This window comes from Quercus lobata, chromosome 1 (assembly GCF_001633185.2).
Source record: "Quercus lobata isolate SW786 chromosome 1, ValleyOak3.0 Primary Assembly, whole genome shotgun sequence".
In the NCBI taxonomy this organism is placed as follows: Eukaryota; Viridiplantae; Streptophyta; class Magnoliopsida; order Fagales; family Fagaceae; genus Quercus; species Quercus lobata.
In genome coordinates, this window is record NC_044904.1 from 53467425 (window position 1) to 53487912 (window position 20488).

Sequence of the window (20488 nt, forward strand, 5' to 3'; positions counted from 1 at the left end):
ACGTGTAGTTCCACGCCCTTGGAATGTAAACAACCTGAAAAGGTACTGTTATTAATGTAAGATGTAATCATTGGTGCCGTATTGCTGTGTAGTTACTTGATTTAAGTGTTAAACAGAACCCAAGTCCTGCCTGGCTCCTCGGACCACAGACTTGGGGGAAATTAACCACGAGGCAGTTCTCACTAAGTGTTAAACAGAACCCAAGTCCTGCCTGGCTCCTCGGACCACAGACTTGGGGGAAATTAACCACGAGGCAGTTCTCACTAAGTGTTAAACAGAACCCAAGTCCTGCCTGGCTCCTCGGACCACAGACTTGGGGGAAATTAATCACGAAGCAATTCCAACTAAGTGTTAAACAGAATCTAAGTCCTGTCTAGCTCCTCGGACCACAGACTTGGGGGAAATTAACAATGAAGCAATTCCAACTAAGTGTTAAACAGAAACCAAGTCCTGCCTAGCTCCTCGGACCACAGACTTGGGGGAAATTAATCATGAAGCAATTCCAACTAAGTGTTAAACAGAACCCAAGTCCTGCCTGGCTCCTCGGACCACAGACTTGGGGGAAATTAACCACGAAGCAATTCCAACTAAGTGTTAAACAGAACCCAAGTCCTGCCTCGCTCCTCGGACCATAGACTTAAGGGAAATTAACCACGAGGCAGTTCTCACTAAGTGTTAAACAGAACCCAAGTCCTGCTTGGCTCCTCGGACCACAGACTTAGGGGAAATTAACCACGAGGCAGTTCTCACTAAGTGTTAAACAGAACCCAAGTCCTGCCTGGCTCCTCGGACCACAGACTTGGGGGAAATTAATCACGAGGCAGTTCTCACTAAGTGTTAAACAGAACCCAAGTCCTGCCTGGCTCCTCGGACCACAGACTTGGGGGAAATTAACCACGAGGCAGTTCTCACTAAATGTTAAACAGAACCCAAGTCCTGCCTTGCTCCTCGGACCACAGGCTTAGGGGAAATTAACCACGAAGCAATTCCAACTAAGTGTTAAACAAAACCCAAGTTCTGCATGGCCCTTTGGACCACAGACTTGGGGGAAATTAACAATTAAGCTGCTCTAGCCGAGTGTTAAACAGAACCCAAGTCCTGCATGGCTCCTCGACCACAGACTTGGGGGAAATTAACCGCGGTGCAGTTCTCCCTAAGTGTTAAATAGGGCCCAAATCCTATCTGGCTCTTCGGACCAGGGACTTGAAAAAATAAGGTTCGCAGCCAGTGCGCCTAATTATTAACTATCGTTCTATTCACGTATTCATTCACTTATGCTCGGTTATCAACAATTAGTGAAGAAATAGAGATCCATTCATGATAAAAAAAGGGGGGGATAGACAATAACATTTGAAAGAAAATAACCTTTGTCATTAAAATCTAAAAGCAGTTCTGTTTACAAACACTGGCGAGGCAAAACAAAACAGAATACAAAAAAGAGACAAATAAATCCTACGCTAGTCTCCTAAGAGCCCTGAGCAGGAGTGGGTTGACCATCAGCTGCTTGGGTCCCCGGGGCAACCTCCTTGGCCTGTGCGACGATCTCGTTGATGGAAAGGCTGTCCTCAAGTGGCTTGTCCTGCGCGGCCTGCTCATCGCCCTCAGCTTTGAGAATAAGGGAGTCTGTTGGAAGAGGCTCTTTGGAGGCATCCTGGTCAGGAATTTCGCGTACATCCTCTGGGAAGAAGATGTTCTCAGCCTTCCTGAGATCAGAATCCGCTAGGACAGCTGCCCGATCCAGGGCTACACCCCAAGACATGGTGATGTATTCCTTACAGACAATGGCTACCTCCTCAGCCAGCCTAGCCTCAGTATCATGAACTCCACGCTCATAGGAGGCCGACACAGCCTTCTTAGCAGCTTCCCTGGCCAAGCGGGCCTCCTCCTTGGTCCTTGCAAGCTCAACCTTGAGCGTGGAGACAGCCTGCTGCTCCGCCGTAAGTTTCTCCTCAAATTGGCGGAGCTTTATGCGCAGTTCATCAGCTTGTTTTTCGGCATTCTTAAGGCCGGCTTCCGCACTCGCATGAGCCTTCTTCACCTCCTTTATCTCTTTGTCCTGATGCTCAAAATCCTGTTTGAGATCACCAGCAGCCTTCTCGGCGGCATAGCGGGACTGAGCCTCCCTATGCAAGTCCTCGCGAGCCTTCTTGGCCCATTCCTCCGCAACAAAAATCTGTTGAGTGACCTGCGCTCGGAAGTAAATAAAAACCCTATTAAAACATGACAATAATAGGGTGCACAATATAGGGACGAGATAGAAGATTCCACTTACCATGGCCATGTCCCTCTTCAAGGACATGAAAAGTTCTGGCTGGCGAGTCTTTCTGAGCCCCTCCATATCACGAGGCAAGAGAAGAGGTTGCTGCAGGGCCTCAGCCAAGTATGATGCCTGCTCTCGTTGGGATTCCCATAGGGTCGCATCCCAGGGGATCGGGGCGCCGTCCAATTCGATCCGAAGCGACCATGTTCGTTGTTCCCTACGAGTGGCTGCCTCGTCTCGGGTATCAGTGGACCTAGTCCTCTTATCTCGGGGCTCTTTCGTTTCCTTGCCCTTCTTCTGAGGCCTGGCCTTCTCACGGCCAATCTCTCCCTCCTCCGTTTCTTCTACCTACCTTTTTCGCCTTAAGTTAGGCATAGGCTGTAGTGCCGCGTCCGACGAGGGGGGAGGGAGAGGAGGAGCGAGAGCCTTAGTGGCAGCTTATTCCTTCGAGACATCCTTAGAGGACTGCCCCTTGCTCCTGTTGGATAGAAGGCCCCTGAGGCCTATCCTCGGCTTCAAGTCCATTCCTTCTTCTTCAACTTCTTCACTGGTGTCAACTTGTGCGATGACTAGACCAGTATCAGGAGCCGCTGAAGCACGATCTAGATCGGCGTCGGAGTCTGAGAGCTCTACTACCCTGGCTGACACCTCTCCTTCCTCGGGAAAATGGAACTGGTCTATTTGTTCTTCCAAGGATGAATGTGAAGAACCAGCCTCCTCTTCTGGGATAACCACTAAGGGAAAGGCACGTTGGGGAGGCAGCTGAATAGGAGGTAAGTCTGTTGAAGCAAGGAACCCCGATATGGATATGTCAATACGTGCCAATAGAGAACTGCCAGCCCTTATAGCTTGGCCGGGGTCCACCAAGGATCGAGTGAGAGGAACGTAGTCCAAAATCAAAGGAGCCGACCATAATTGTCCGTCCTCGCTCACGAAAATCTCAGATCGCAGGAGGAAATTTAGAGCCGGGACGTTGACCAAGCTCAGCCGAGGGGATGTTCGCTCCTTGTCTGCAAAGGCCGTTAAAGGGTTTGTGTTAGTCCGAGGAGGCATGCAACCAAACCAACAAGTTTAAAAAGGAAAAGAAAGAAAGAAAAACAAAAAGGGGGGAGAGCTCGAAACTAAGGTCCTCCCCACGGAATCTAATTCTATGACACCCCACCTGGCTCTCCTGCCCTAGTCGGACAGTGAAGGCCGTCATGCCATGGTCCGGAGACGATCAGGTGGTCATCCTTCAAGCCTTTGCTGGACTTGGGAAGACAAGATATCAACCTCACTTCGTCAGTCCTGGACTTTAGGTAATATGAGTCGTCGAGCTTATGGCATTCATAAAAATGAACCACATCGTGCCATGAAAGGCCGAGTTTCATCTGGTCGTTTAAAGCGTCGGCACACCCCAGGATCCGGAACAGGTTCGCGGTGCACTGGTGTGGGGCCAACCTATGACAACGTAGGTAGTCCCTAGTTATTCTCCCCATTGGAATCGTCATTCCTCCTTTCACGAAGGCTATCATTGGAATTGCGACTTCCCCCATTCTTCTCTTGAACAAAATTTCCTCCTGGTGGCAATACTCTAAACCTACCTCCAGTGGAATATGATACTTTGCCCTGAAGCCCGCCATACCGGCCGGAGAGTTTACCATTTTTTCAAGCCTACCCATCCCCTCTAATCCTAGACAACGTGAAGGCAGTTTGTCTAATGAAGAGTAACGAAGAAGAAGCGTGCACTTACGGGTAAGAAGCTCGACAGAATCTTCAAGAGAACGGCGGCGAAGGTAAGAACGCGCTGAAGAAGAAGGCTCTAAGGTGTTCTGAATACTGGAGTGTTCATCAAAAGCGAGGAAGGAACGCCTTCCAAAACCTTATATACTCAAAGGGAGTTGGACAGACACACTCCCGCCTAGAGCAAATGAAATGTTGTCCACCGTTGATCTGGTCTCCAACCGTTGGATTGAAAGAACGTATAACCCCAAAAGCTGCAGTTACTTCCCCAGGGTCAATAAATGCCTGCAGCATTAATGAGGCACATAAGGGCACGCCTCCGCACGTGCAAAGCAGGGATCCCTAGCGAACTATCCAGTGGGTATCAAAAACCCGCCTTTCCTCCTCGGATTAAGAAGAAAGAGTCGGAATTTTGAGGGGCTATTGTGGGGGTAAAGTTCATTAGTCAACAGTGGGCCTTGGCACCCATGCGGGGCCCAACCATAATAGGAAGTGAGGACATGGCCAGAGGACTTCCAGCCTAACCCTGTTGGGCCGGGCCGGGCCTGTTTAAGAGGCGTCTGAGGAGGAATGTCTCCTCGGACGCATCAAATGGGGGTCCAACACACACCCTTCACGTAGTGGGAAATCGTCCCAAATCAAAGGAAAATGCTGGACGCACAGGGGGGCAACCACAACTGCCGCATTAAATGCAAGGAAACTACTTTTCTAGCCGCATTAATGTGGAGAGGACAGGAGAACAGTATTATCTTCGCCAGTGTAACTCACAGAAAAGGAGGATGATGTCCTATGGGACAGGCACTCAAGTAGAGGCCTAGATGATCAACAAGTGTAGGGCCATTATCATTCGGAGGATGCTATATAAGAGAAGAAAACCCCCATGATCAAGGGATCGGAAGCCAGAGAGCAAAAAGTAAGGAAAAGAGAGAGAAAAATAGAGAAGTTCTGTAAGAAAAGCCTGAGTTGTTGTTCTATGAACTGTTATCCCAGGAGGCTTAATAAAACGTTCCCACGTTTAAATGGTTGCATGGCTTACTAACAATTACGTGCACTCTGTCTTGACCTAGTTCTTCGACCCACTCTCTACAAATTCATTGTTGAGGGTCTTTTGGGCCAGAATCGCCTGCTCACTGGGCCTGGGCCCCAAAATCCGCCCTTACAATATATATATATATACACACACACAATATTATATATATATATATATATATGAAAAACATTTTTGAAAAATGTCACCGGCTAGTTTTGTTTTGAGTCTAACTTCAATATAAAAATCAACTGAATATACTATCTGTGGGGGCCAGTTAGTCAGGAGGTATTATTAAGGCTGTACAAATTGGGCCTATGGCCCAACCCGAGGACATTAACTAATCCGAGAATGGCCAAATAAGGTTATAATGGGAATGGTATAAAGAGAAAAATAAAGATAGTACGAGATAAGTCCAATACACATCCGAGGAGGAAAGCCATCTCGGGAACGAGGATCCGAAGTCAGTAAGAGTGTCATATCACCTTAGACCTTTTTCAAAGTTACATCACAACTAGTAGTTGGACGTTGGACAAGGGTAAGTAAAGGGAGGCAACAAATATCTTCAAAAGCTGCTATCTCCACATTAAATGCCTCCCAACTAACTCTCTAGCCGCATTAATGTGGAGGTGATACCTGAATAGTGACCAAGCAACCTTACAGCTACTATTTGATAGTTTTGGGAGGTGTTGGATGGGACAAGAAGGAGCTCCTAGAATCCAATCTACACGGTATGGTAGGGATAACATCAAGATTGTAATATATAGCACGGGAAGGTAACCTAAAAAGGGGGTCGAGAAAAAATCATAAAATCTAGGTAATAACATTGTGGATGGAGAAGGAAGTTTGGGCTGGGTGGAATTCCCCGGTGCACCTCTTCCGGGTTGATCTTCTATTAATTCCATCAAACTCCTCTAGGATTTCCTCTAGATACCTATCTTGTTTGATATACTCTTGGGGGATAAAGGATGGTTGAACGCTTTGAATTCGTTCGAGGAGTCTGATACATCTACGATCCCCTCTGAATCTTCTTTTTATTCTTCTTCCTCTTCTTCAAGAATGAGTTGGGATGAGGATGCTCCTATTGAAGGGGTGGCAACAAAGAGTGGTTGAGTGCGGGGAGTACCTTCAGGAAGTGGAATACCCTCTGGAACAACGAATCCTTGGTAGGCAACAATGATACGGTGGAGCCGAGGATCGTTGGCTTTTATCACGTACTTAGGGGCTTGGAAGGCAAGAGAAAGGGGTGTATACCCGAGAATCAGGTGTGCCGCTTGCAGTTGACCGTCGGCCTCGTTTACATACACCTCGGCCGTAAAATCCTATCTAAGCTCTCCTTGTTGACTAAACTGAGCTGGGGTTTAGTAAAACTCTTATCTGCAAAATCATTAAAATGGAAGAAAATTTTGTCAGAAATAGGGGTATTGGGAAGTAAAATCTATATATATATATATATAAATCAAGACACATAAATCTACGGCTACACCCCCACCTGGTTTTCCCTCCTTAGTTAGGCAAGGTAGGCCATCGTGCCATTCCCCAGAAAAGATTAGGAAGTCTTCCTTTAAGTTTTTGTTTGATGTAGGGAGGCACTGGATTAACCTTACTGCGGGATACCTCGGCCTAAGCCCACCGACCCAAAGAGGAAGAGGAGTTCCAAGGGTAAAGAGCCAATGGATGGGGGGAAGTCTCGCTCATCCCAAAAGGAAGGTAAAGCCCCACGAGCTCAAAAACAATTAAAGATTGGGCATCAAGGCCAGGGAAAAGAGGTCGATGCCCAACCTGCGCCCCAGGCTTGGCTTCCTGCCCCAATGCTTCATGGGGAGCCGTTGATGGACAACGCTTCCCTAAGGGACTTCCAGGGCAGCGAAGGTACTTATGTGGCTGACGCGTTGGAGAGGACCCTACTGCTCCCTACTAATATGGACGAGTTGAGGAATCTGAAGAGGCAAGAGGTCTTCCTCAACATCAAGAGGTATTTGGGCATGGTAAGGTTTTTTACACTTGTGAATCTGTTGATTTCTGCTCCTTGATTTCCCATTTATCGTGTGTTTGTTCCAATTGGTAGGCAGTCCAGGCCACTTATAGGCTAAAGGATGAGGCTAAAGAGCAGAGCAAGTCCCTGGAGCTTGAACATAACAAGCGCATGGACGCTGCGTGAACCCTCAAAAACTCCAAGGCTGACCTCTCTAAGGCCAGGGAAGAGCTGAAGGAGATGACCAGGGCCAGGGACAGCGTCGAATCAGGCCTAGCCAGCGCCCAGAGGCAGGCAGAAAGCCAGACAAAGCGCCTACTTGAAACTGAAGATCAACTGAAGATTGCAAAGGAGCAAATCGTTGATCTAAAGAAGAAATTGGTTGAGGTGGAGGGAGCCAAAAATGTGGCGGAGTGGGCCAGGGACGAAGCTCTAAGGGCTAAGACGGAGGCTAAATTTGCCAGGATGGAGGCCGAGAGCTCCAAGGAGAAAGCCGAGGAGGAGGGTTATGACTCGGGGGTGGTTGAGACCCAGGCCAATCTCAAAGCTCAAATCCCTGGAGTATGCAGGCTCTACTGCTCCCAAGTCTAGAATGAAGCCCTCAAACAAGCTGGGGTTGAGGCTTCATCCGATCTATGGAAGGTGGAGAAGGTATACTACCCTCCGGCCATCCGTGAGACCACCCCTGCCAGCTACAAGGCTGTGAGTGCTCCAGAGGAGGCTGAGGCTACTCGGCCTGAGGCTGCTCTGGCCGTGTCCATTCCTGATGAGCCAATAGAGGGGGGGCAAGCTTCTTGGGGCGACAGAAACACATGGAAGTTCGAATCCTGAAGTGCCCCAGGAGGCTGCCGAGTCTATAGTCAGTGCTCAGGCCTCTCATGCCGAGGAGCTAGCTCTCTTGGTTCAGCCCCTTCAGACCATTCCCACAGCTGATGTCTCCAAAGGTCCAGAGACCAATCTTGCTCAGCTCCCCAAGGAAGGGGCCAAAATAAAGTTGAAGAAGTAGGGGTCTCGGCCAATTTTTGTATCAGCTTTAATATAGCTTTTTTTTTTTTTTAGTTAGTGCTTTTTTGTTTTAAGGACCTCGGAATTGCTGTAATTAAAATTTTTCGACTACATGTGTTTATTGTTATTACTACTATTGTTATTACTGTGAACCTTGTGCCTTGTAAATTGGTTATTCTAAGCAGCTTTACAACCCCAATTATCAAAAAATTGAAATAAGCAATTGGTAATAAAACGTTACCATCCATCCATGAATCGCTTGACACAGGGTATGAGGGAAGGTGAACTTTAATTTAAAAGAAATGATTCTACCAATTTAAACTTTTAGCTCCATATACACACTATTGTTGTCGGGTGTACATATCGTAATTGAAATTTAAACATTAAGTTCTAACTCACCGGCATTAAGGGGACACTTAGTTTGTGTCTTCCCCCATTCTTAGGGGGCAGGGGCCGAGCCTATGATCCGAGGTATTGAGCGCGCACTTAGGCCATATCCACAACTTTTACGAACCTTGAAGTAGCTAGTTTCCCCATAGGTTTGAGTTCGAGGACCATGCAAAACCTTGGTTCTGTCTAGTACTTGGATTTTTCTTGGAGTAACTAGTTTCCCCATAGGTTTGAGTTCGAGGACCATGCAAGACCTTGGTTCTGTCTAGTACTTGGATTTTTCTTGGAGTAGCTAATTTCCCCATAAGTTGTACTTGGATTTTTCTTGGAGTAGTTAGTTTCCCCATAGGTTTGAGTCCGAGGACCATACAAGACCTTGGTTCTGTCTAGTACTTGGATTTTTCTTGGAGTAGCTAGTTTCCCCATAAGTTTGAGTTCGAGGACTATGCAAGACCTTGGTTTTGTCTAGTACTTGGATTTTTCTTGGAGTAGCTAGTTTCCCCATAGGTTTGAGTCCGAGGGCCATGCAAAATCTTGATTCTGTCTAGTACTTAGGTTTTTCTTGAAGTAAATAGTTTCCCATAGGTCTGAGTTCGAGGATCATGCAAGACCTTGGTTCTGTCTAGTACTTAGGTTCTTCTTGGAGTAGCTAGTTTCCCCAAAGCTTTGAGTTCGTGGATTATGCAAGACCTTGGTTCTGTCTAGTACTTAGGTTCTTCTTGAAGTAACTAGTTTCCCCAGAGGTTTGAGTCTGAGGACCATGCAAGACCTTGGTTCTGTCTAGTACTTGGGTTCTTCTTGAAGTGACTAGTTTCCCCATAGGTTTGAGTCCGAGGACCATACAAGACTTTGGTTCTGTCTAGTACTTATATTCTTCTTGGAGTAGCTAGTTTCCCTATAGGTTTGAGTCCAAGGACCATGCAAGACCTTGATTCTGTCTAGTACTTCGATTCTTCTTAGAGTAGCCAGTTTCCCCATAAGTTTGAGTCCGAGGACCATGCAAGACCTTGGTTTTGTCTAGTACTTAGGCTCTTCTTGAAGTAACTAGTTTCTCCATAGGTTTGAGTCCGAGGACCATACAAGACCTTGGTTCTGTCTAGTACTTAGGTTCTTCTTGAAGTAACTAGTTTCCTCATAGGTTTGAGTCCGAGGACCATGCAAGACCTTGGTTCTGTATAATACTTATATTCTTCTTGAAGTAACTAGTTTCCCCAGAGGTTTGAGTTTGAGGACCATGCAAGACCTTGGTTCTGTCTAGTACTTGGGTTCTTCTTGAAGTGACTAGTTTCCCCATAGGTTTGAGTCCGAGGACCATACAAGACTTTGGTTCTGTCTAGTACTTATATTCTTCTTGGAGTAGCTAGTTTCCCCATAGGTTTGAGTCCAAGGACCATGCAAGACCTTGATTCTATCTAGTACTTCGATTCTTCTTAGAGTAGCTAGTTTCCCCATAAGTTTGAGTCCGAGGACCATGCAAGACCTTGGTTTTGTCTAGTACTTAGGCTCTTCTTGAAGTAACTAGTTTCTCCATAGGTTTGAGTCCGAGGACCATGCAAGACCTTGGTTCTGTCTAGTACTTAGGTTCTTCTTGAAGTAACTAGTTTCCTCATAGGTTTGAGTCCGAGGACCATGCAAGACCTTGGTTCTATATAATACTTATATTCTTCTTGAAGTAACTAGTTTCCCCAGAGGTTTGAGTCTGAGGACCATGTAAGACCTTGGTTCTGTCTAATACTTAGGTCCTTCTTGGAGTAGCTAGTTTCCCCATAGGTTTGAGTCCGAGGACTATGCAAGACCTTAGTTCTATCTAGTACTTAGGTTTTTCTTGGAGTAGCTAGTTTCCCTATAGGTTTGAGTCCAAGGACCATGCAAGACCTTGGTTCTATCTAGTACTTATATTATTCTTGAAGTAACTAGTTTCCCCAGAGGTTTGAGTCTGAGGACCATGCAAGACCTTGGTTCTATCTAGTACTTATATTCTTCTTGAAGTAACTAGTTTCCTCAGAGGTTTGAATCTGAGGACCATGCAAGACCTTGGTTCTGTCTAGTACTTAGGTTCTTCTTGGAGTAGCTAATTTCCCTATAGGTCTGAGTCCGAGGACCATGCAAGACCTTAGTTCTGTCTAGTACTTCGATTCTTCTTAGAGTAGATAGTTTCCCCATAAGTTTGAGTCCGAAGACCATGCAAGACCTTGGTTTTGTCTAGTACTTAGGCTCTTCTTGAAGTAACTAGTTTCTCCATAGGTTTGAGTCCGAGGACCATGCAAGACCTTGGTTCTGTCTAGTACTTAGGTTCTTCTTGAAGTAACTAGTTTCCTCATAGGTTTGAGTCCGAGGACCATGCAAGACCTTGGTTCTGTATAGTACTTATATTCTTCTTGAAGTAACTAGTTTCCCCAGAGGTTTGAGTCTGAGGACCATGCAAGACCTTGGTTCTGTCTAGTACTTAGGTTCTTCTTGGAGTAGCTAGTTTCCCCATAGGTTTGAGTCCGAGGACTATGCAAGACCTTAGTTCTGTCTAGTACTTAGGTTTTTCTTGGAGTAGCTAGTTTCCTTATAGGTTTGAGTCCAAGGACCATGCAAGACCTTGGTTCTGTCTTGTACTTAGGTTCTTCTTGAAGTAACTAGTTTCCCCATAGATTTGAGTCCGAGGACCATGCAAGACCTTGGTTCTATCTAGTACATATATTCTTCTTGAAGTAACTAGTTTCCACAGAGGTTTGAGTCTGAGGACCATGCAAGACCTTAGTTCTGTCTAGTACTTAGGTTCTTCTTGGAGTTGCTAGTTTCCCCATAGGTTTGAGTCCGAGGAGTATGCAACACCTTAGTTCTGTCTAGTACTTAGGTTTTTCTTGGAGTAGCTAGTTTTCCCATAGGTTTGAGTTCAAGGACCATGCAAGACCTTGGTTCTGTCTAGTACTTAGGTTCTTCTTGATGTAACTAGTTTCCCCATAGATTTGAGTCTGAGGACCATACAAGACCTTGGTTCTATCTAGTACTTAGGTTCTTCTTGAAGTGACTAGTTTCCCCATAGGTTTGAGTTCGAGGACCATGCAAGACCTTGGTTCTGTCTAGTACTTATATTCTTCTTGGAGTAGTTAGTTTCTCTATATGTTTGAGTCCGAGGACCATGCAAGACCTTGATTCTGTCTAGTACTTCGGTTCTTCTTAGAGTAGCTAGTTTCCCCATAAGTTTGAGTCCGAGGACCATGCAAGACCTTGGTTTTGTCTAGTACTTAGGCTCTTCTTGAAGTAACTAGTTTCTCCATAGGTTTGAGTCCGAGGACCATGCAAGACCTTGGTTCTGTCTAGTACTTAGGTTCTTCTTGAAGTAACTAGTTTCTCCATAGGTTTGAGTCCGAGGACCATGCAAGACCTTGGTTCTGTATAATACTTATATTCTTCTTGAAGTAACTAGTTTCCCAAGAGGTTTGAGTCTGAGGACCATGCAAGACCTTGGTTCTGTCTAGTACTTAGGTTCTTCTTGGAGTAGCTAGTTTCCCCATAGGTTTGAGTCTGAGGACTATGCAAGACCTTAGTTCTGTCTAGTACTTAGGTTTTTCTTGGAGTAGCTAGTTTCCCCATAGGTTTGAGTCCGAGGACTATGCGAGACCTTAGTTCTGTCTAGTTAGGTTTTTCTTGGAGTAGCTAGCTTCCCCATAGGTTTGAGTCCAAGGACCATGCAAGACCTTGATTCTGTCTAGTACTTAGGTTCTTCTTGGAGTAACTAGTTTCCCCATAGATTTGAGTCCGAGGACCAAGCAAGACCTTGGTTCTATCTAGTACTTATATTCTTCTTGAAGTAACTAGTTTCCCCAGAGGTTTGAATCTGAGGACCATGCAAGACCTTGGTTTTGTCTAGTACTTAGGTTCTTCTTGGAGTAGCTAATTTCCCCATAGGTTTTAGTCCGAGGACTATGCAAGACCTTAGTTCTGTCTAGTACTTCGGTTCTTCTTAGAGTAGCTAGTTTCCCCATAAGTTTGAGTCCGAGGACCATGCAAGACCTTGGTTTTTTCTAGTACTTAGGCTCTTCTTGAAGTAACTAGTTTCTCCATAGGTTTGAGTTCGAGGACCATGCAAGACCTTGGTTCTGTCTAGTACTTAGGTTCTTCTTAAAGTAACTAGTTTTCCCTTAGGTTTGAGTCCGAGGACCATGCAAGACCTTGGTTCTATCTAGTACTTATATTCTTTTTGAAGTAACTAGTTTCCTCATAGGTTTGAGTCCGAGGACCATGCAAGACTTTGGTTCTGTCTAGTATTTATATTCTTCTTGAAGTAACTAGTTTCCCCATAGGTTTGAGTCTGAGGACCATGCAAGATCTTGGTTCTGTCTAGTACTTTCCCTAATGGGGATTCATCAAGCTGGATTACTAGACCTGCGAGAACCTGCCCCTTGACATATGTACGGGGCACATACTTGACGTTAGAAGCCCCTAGAACTATGCCCCATTTAGCAATCCTCTCCACGTAATCAGTGCCTCGAAGAGTAGCCCTGAGCGGAGGCTGAGTTATGACAATAACTGTGTATTCTTGGAAATGATGGGGGAGCTTCTGTGTAGTATGCACCACCGCCAAAATGGTACTCTCGAGGGACTCTTGCTGATATTAGCTTGATCCCACCATAATTAACCGTTGTACTCACTAACACACGAGGTTTTCCCAAAGATGGCGCCAATTGTAGGGACTGGGTTTGAGCACTTTCACTTATGGATGAAAGGTCTCAAGCCTAACTAGTCCAATAAAATAAATTTGTAGAGAATGGGTTCAAGAACTAGGTCTTAGTCTGAACTACAACTACTAGACACGGTTATGTATGAGCTAAGTAATAAGGATATGGGTTAAAGCATGAAATTTTGTCCTCAGGCATTTCGTTCGAGGAACTTAGTATTCTTCTTCTTCCTTCGGTACTTAGTTATAGAGGTTTCCAAGATCATACAGACTACTACCGTTTTCTTCTTTTTCTCTCCTCTTCTCCTACTCTTTTTTTTCGTGATCCCCCATTCTTGGAGGGTCTCTCACATTATATACTTTTTCTAGTCAATCTTGACCCTCCACCTGTTGATCATGTAGGTCATTACTCAAGTGCTCGTCCCATTAGCCACCTTCCTAAACCCTCTGTGAGTTGCGGCAACCAAGGCCGCACTGTTCAGGGGTCATTTCCTCATTAATGCGGTCAGAACGTTAGTTGGGTGCATTCAATGCAGAGGTGACAGATTCTCCTTGAATTGTTCCTACACCATACGCCCATGGGTATTTTATTGTACTTGTCCTTCTCCCGAGGGCGCTCTGGGAGGCTGTCTTTGTCGGCGTGCTGTTCTTTCCTCCTGGGATTTGGGATGCCGAGAGCAGGATCGTCATCGGCAACGTTTCTAGGCTATTTGGGCTTTCTTTGTTCGTCTTCGGCCATTTATTTCTCCTCAGCGTGGGTCTTGGGCTCAGTATAAAGTGGGTTGGGGTTGTCAAATTCTTTGGCCCCACAATAAGTTTCAAATTTGAAGTAAGAATTTTTTTTTTTGGTGATAAAGATAAGTCCCTTAATTTAAGAGATAAAAGAGTTTGGTCAAATAGTGGGGTCCACTATTTTTAATTTATTTACAATTATGTCATTAAAAATATTTTTTTATCCTGAAAACACCCCTTTATTCGTTTTCAAAATCATGTTCAAAATTAGAAAAATAGGATACAAGTTTTTGTACACTGTATTTAGAAAATATTAGCCAAACAATAAATTTAAGTGTGAGATCCACAATTTTATAGAGGGCAAAATAAAAAACTATACCGTTTATTTCAATTCAGGCGTAAACTGTGAGTTCTAATTAGCTCAACTGGTAAAGGCTATAATGGTTGTATAAGAGATCTGAGATTCAATCACCGCCTATACAAAAAACTGATTGGTATCATCAGGAGCGGACCCCACTATTTGACCAAACTCTCTTTAAAAAAAAAGGAAAAAAAAAAAAGAAAACTATTCTTTGTTAAGGTTTTTTTTTTTTGATAGCCAACATATCACTGGATTCATTGATAAGGACCAAGGTCCATTGCAATTACATCATTTTGAATTTGGAGTTCAATAACAGAGGGAGTATCCTCCACCTATATATTACAATCATCAACAAACAAGGCATTCCTAGCAAGAGAGTGCGCAGCCCCATTGACGTTTCTCCTAACGTGCTCAGCCCTCCATGACTTGAAATGACTTAAGCACCACCGAGAACCTTCAACAATCTTTTGGATAGCCAAAGCAAGAACAACATTCCCTTTAAGCGCTTCCATCACTAATTGAGAGTCCCCTTCCACCACTACCTCCTTCAAACCCAAGTCCCAAGCGAAGAGAATACCAATTTCAGCAGCTTTTGCTTCGGCTTCTAAAGCACCCCAAGGCAGATTTATCTTCTTACATAGTGCACCCATCATCTGGCCTTTGTCATTTCTAATTACCACACCAATTCCACAGCACCTCTGCTCCATAAACACAGCAGCATCAACGTTTGCCTTATACATACCTTGAGGGGGAAGGGTCCAATGATGAACCCGAGTGGCTGGTTAAGTTTTTTGGCTCTCAAGCAGCCATGCTACACGGTACTCTTTCACATACTTCCTTGCTTCCCTTTCAATGGTCTTTCCACTCTTACATGTGCCCCCAAACCTGACAGAATTTCTATTATTCCACAGTAGCCATGCCGTGATAGCAAACTTCTCCCAATCCTTCTCCCCTGCAGATGTCATAAGCAGCTAAACCACATCAATGAAATCCTTGGGGGGGGGGTCTAGATTGCCAATCCTGAGCTTTGTCTCGCTCCAAGCTTCTCTTGCTACTCTACACCCCTATAAAATATGACTCGAAGACTCACACTCCCCACACAAGTCACAATTGTCCTCCAAAATAACCTTTCGGTACATAAGACATTGTTTTGTAGGTAAGGCATTTTTGCAAGCACGCCATAAGAAGTGCTTAACTTTGTTTGGGCACTTTAAACTCCATACCAGCTTCCAAATCATCTCCATTTGGGATGTATCTGAGCATCCAGGTCTGCCATCACTTCCCTTAGAGACCTCAAGGTACCGGACAGCCACTTTGTAAGCACTCTTGACGGATAAGGTGCCATTGGGGGTAAAAGCCCACACTTGGGAGTCAACCGGGTTCATGGAACTTAAGGGAATGCTTAGGATGGCCTCTGCTTCTATAGGGAGGAAGATGCTTCTTACCAAATCACTTTTCCATTCTGCTTTATCAGGTTGGCCACGCACTCCCCAACATCCATTATAGGCCTGGGTGAAATGATTCTGCCTGACCCCGAAGAAGTAAGCCACGCATCTTCCCAGATCTTGATGCTCTTTCTGTCAACCACACACCATCTAATCCCATCCCTAAGCACCAGTTTGGCTGCCATCAAGCTTCTCCAAATGTAGGAGGGTTTTTCCCCACCTGAGCATCCAAAAAAGAAGTTTTTGCAAAATACTTCGCTTTAAGCACTCTGTGGATTAGAGAATCAAGTCTCTGCTGAATCCTCCAACCTTGTTTGGCCAGAAGCGCAAGATTGAACGCTCTCAAGTCTCGAAAGCCCATACCCCCGTCTTTCTTTGGTTTGCACAAGTTTTCCCACGAAACCCAAGCTATCTTCCGAGCACTTTCCTTCTTCCCCCACCAGAAACCCCCAACCAAAGAGTTTATCTCCGAGCACAAAGTATTAGGAAGCTTGAAACAATTCATGGTGTAGGTAGGGGTGGCTTGTGCAACGGCCTTTTTCAGGACTTCCCTACCAGCATTGGACAGTAACTTCCCCTTCCAACCCGCTATTTTTCTGCTTACTTGGTCTTTGATACGATTGAAAGCCTTTTTCTTGCCCCTTCCCACCATCGGAGGTAAACCCAAATATTTCTCACGTTGTTGTACAATTTACGCACCAAACATGTTCTTCACCCCATCTTGGATATCCGCCCTTGTGTTCTTGCTGAAAAACAAGGACGTTTTATCCTTGTTGATCTTCTGCCCCGACTCCTTCTCATAGGTATCCAAAACCTCTGCCACCTGCTTGCATTCCTCCATTGTAGCTCTACAAAATATTATACTATCGTCCGCAAAGAAGAGGTGCGAAACCATCGGAGCTTGTTTACTCACCCCCACTCCCCTTAGCAGCCCCAAAGCCTCCTTCTTTCTAATCAATGCCGACAACCCTTCCGCACACAAAAGGAACAAATAAGGGGAGATGGGGTCGCCTTGTCGAAGCCCCCTAGATGGTGTGATTTTCCCTCTTGGTTCACCATTGATAAGAATCTCATAGGACACCGTAGTAACGCACATCATGACAAGAGATATCCATCTCTCGCTAAATCCCATCTTTCTCATAATGGCCTCAAGATAGCCCCATTCTACCCGGTCATAGGCTTTGCTCATGTCCAATGTAATGGCCATTAAACCTTCCTTCCCTTTCTTCCTTTTACCAATTGTGTGCATAGTTTCGAACGCCACCACTACATTATCCGATATTAGTCGCCCCGGCACAAAGGCACTCTGTGCATCAGTAATCACCTCATTAAGAATCCTTTTCAATCTATTCGCTAAAACCTTCGAAATCAACTTATAAATCACATTACATAGGCTGATTGGCGATAATCCATTATCTTTTGTGGATTTTTGATTTTCGGAATTAGACAAATATATGTATTATTAAAGTCCTTTGGCATTACCCCTGTAGTCAAGGCTTGCAGCACACAATTTGAAACACAAACACCAACAATATTCCAATATTTTTGTTTAAAGATGGGAGACATACCATTCGGTCCGGGAGATTTCATGGGGTGCATTTGTTGGAGCGTATGCCAAACCTCATCCGCTTTAAAATTTCCCAGCAGCACATCGTTCATCTCAGGTGTCACCCTTTCGCCCACAGCCTCCAAGCTTGCTTCAAAACATGAAGGATGGTCGGAACTAAATATCGAAGAAAAGTATTCCAGTATGATCTTCTCTGTTGCTCCCTGTTCCTCTTGCCAAATGCCTTCCTCATCCATCAAGCCTCCAATCCTATTTCTCCACTGTCTTTGGCTGGTGGAAGCGTGGAAAAATTTTGTATTCCTATCTCCATTCTGTAGCCAGAGTACCCGAGATCGCTAGTTCCATATGATTTCTTCCCTGATATGGAGCTCATTTAATTCCATACGGGCTGCACTTATCTCCTCTGCTATATCGTGGAGCAAGTTAAGGGATTCAAGCTGTTGGAGGCGATCTTATTTCTGTTTTAACTTCTTATTCACATTCCCGAATTTATTCTGATCCCACCCTACTAGATTACTTTGGCACCTTTTGAGCCTATCTTGGACGGACATAGCAGCCTCCTCTGTATGCAAATTCCAAGCCGTATCCACAATTTCTTTGCACTCTGCCTCGCTTACCCACATTGCTTCAAACATGAATCTCTTTTTCCTTTTCTTCTGCTGCTGATTCTTGTTCAGGGATAAAGCCAACAAACAATGGTCTGATGCCGACATCGAAATGTGAAATACTTTGGCTTCGGGGAAGAGCTGGAGCCAAGCTTCATTGGCCACCATTCTGTCAAGACGAAGAAGCGTACGTTGCTCCCCATGCCGTCCGTTCCACCAGGTAAATTTTTGCCCCACAAATCCTAAATCAACCAGACCGCACCTGTTGAGAACATCGCGAAAGTCCCTGATCTGATTTGCATCCTTCTCCCTCCAGCCTAACTTCTCATTTGGATGCAAAATCTCACTAAAATCCCCACAAACCACCCACGGCATACTACATTGGGCATAGAGGGCTTCTATCAATTGCCACGAACTCTGCCTTTTGCTTGTATCCGGATGCCCGTAGAAACCGAAAATCCTCCACGGACCATTCTTACTCTCCCCATGAACTACAACATCAATGTGCGAGTGCGAACAGCTCTTAAACCGAATATCCGTGCCTTCTCTCCAAAGCATCGCTAACCCACCACTCTGACCATCACTCGGAACAATAATCCCCTGCGTAAAACCTATCTTCTGTTGAAAACCCTTCGTCCTGTCGGTGTTCACCTTTGTTTCTGCCAGAAAAACCACCACGGGGTTTAATTTCCTCACCTCCTCAGTGAGTGTACGGATTGCCGGAAGAGTCCCCAACCCCCGGCAATTCCAAGCTAACACACTCATGTGGCTCGGCGGTGTTGCACCACAGCCACCGCCTCTCCGCCATCCATATTCTCATGCTCGTCCGTGATCTCATCTTCCTGGAATTTCCCCTTTCTGCGTTTTGAGCTTGTAACATTCGGGTCTAACTCTTGTAGAGGAACCTGACCTTTGCGCTTGGCTTTACTTGGGCCAGACAGTTTGTTTGGGCTTGGAGTGGTCACTTTCCTGGCCAGGCGTTTCCAGTGGCCACTCGTTGGGCCCAAAGGCTCTGTGACCCAACCCTTTTCTTGGTTATAAGTCATGGCAAGTGGGCTTAAGTTGTTATTGGCCCAAGACCCCCCTGCACTTGACTTTAAGCCCAACTCCTTACCCACTTCCTTACGTGTGTCCTGCTTATCCGGTTCTTCTTCAGTATTCTTGCCTACATCCTCGCTCTTCGACGTTTCCCAAGACATCTCACCCACTAGGTCTGCTTCAGGCAGTAAGGGACGTACGCCATCCTTCCCATTTGGAGTAAGGTTACAATTAACCTTTTCTGTTGTCAGGTTGACCTTACCTTCACCGTGCAAGGTCTTCTCGCTCTGTCCCGTCACTTGTAACTCCACTGAATTCACGCTAGGGGCAGCCCCCTGACAGTGGGTCAGTCCGGTCACGTGAGTATCACCCATTTCCTCTCCTCCCTGTTTCCGGAGCGTGTCACCGCCGTGCTTCTTCCATATCGGTGCTCCATTATACGGTCTACCTTTCCTGACGTTCTCATCTCCCATGTTTCCTTGATCCCTTCCGCCCCTTCTTCCTGGATCCCCTCTAAGCCACGCTCCATATTGCATCTCCTCTCCACCTGCTCTGTTTTCCATCCCTGCTATTTCCTTGCATTCTTTCACGCCATGATCTAGTCTCCCACACTGGTAGCAAAAATTGGGTAACCGTTCGTATTTGAAAAACACCCATCTAGATCCTTCTCCTTCGATGGTTACCTTCTTTCCTCTAACCAGCTTTTTCGTAGCATCAACTCGGACTCTTACCCTCAAATACTTACCCCACTAAACTCCCTTCTTAGGCACATCCACATCGAGCACCCTTCCGATTTTTCCACCTATCTCCATGCCAGATTCTCGGGTCATGCTCATCAAAGGGAGATTGTATATCTGCACCCAAAACGGAGTCCACTTTATGATAATATCCTTTGGAACTCTTTCACCCTCAAACTCCTGTAGAAGTACTAGTTGTTTTTCATAACTCCAAGGACACATCTCCAGAATTCGTATTTGTCCCTGCCATCTCCAAACTCTACCAAGTACAAATCCTCATCTATTTCAGATATCCATAAACCCCTATTCGGTTTCCATAACATTTTCAAATGTTTACGCAGTGCATCCAGAACAATGATACGCTGCGTGAGGATCTTCATCACCAGACAATTTTTCCCAATCTCCCTCGCTGCCCTTGTGCTCTCACTTCCCAATTCTATATCCTCTCCCTCTTCTTCCGTAAATGTTAACTTATTCCACAAAGCTTCCAACTCGTCAGACATCCTTCAAACAAACCACCCACCCTCAAAATCAGTCGAGAGGGGTTACCTGTACTGATCTCACCGTGCACAGGAGACCACTAAAACTCTTGCAACAGGGGAGAGCGCAAGACTGCCACTGCCCCTACATGCCAACGCAAGAGAGAGCACCAGAGAGGTGTTTTCTTGTTGTAAAGGAGAATGGAAAGCAATTCAAGAGTATTCTTTGTTAAGCTTTAAGTGCAGTTTCTCACTCCCTCTCCGAAAACTTCATAGTATAAATCCAAACAAACAAATACTTCAAATTAAAATTTAAAACACAAGCTTCCGTAATTTTTGTTGTTGCTCATATTTCTACTTTCCCAGACCCACAGGTTCTCTCGCTCTCTCTCTCTCTCTCTCTCAAATTTGTATGAAAAATTAATAATACATGATTCATTCTCGTTTTCCCTACCCACCAACTGGTTCTTCAAGAA

At 45.3% G+C, this 20488-nt stretch overlaps 1 protein-coding gene and 1 pseudogene across 1 annotated transcript; one reads left to right on the top strand and one right to left on the bottom strand.

Moving 5' to 3' along the window:
- Positions 1–17605: 17605 nt before the first annotated feature.
- LOC115955616 lies at positions 17606–18523 on the bottom strand. Its single transcript, XM_031073816.1, has one exon. It carries the CDS (start codon positions 18521–18523, stop codon positions 17606–17608), a length of 918 nt encoding a protein of 305 aa, XP_030929676.1.
- Positions 18524–20341: 1818 nt separating this feature from the next.
- The window catches only part of LOC115992299, a 41196-nt pseudogene continuing 41049 nt past the window's right edge, over positions 20342–20488 (top strand).

Coding starts and splice junctions, on each gene's coding strand:
- LOC115955616 (XM_031073816.1), bottom strand. CDS start 18,523: ATGAGTGTGTTAGCTTGGAATTGCCGGGGGTTGGGGACTCTTCCGGCA.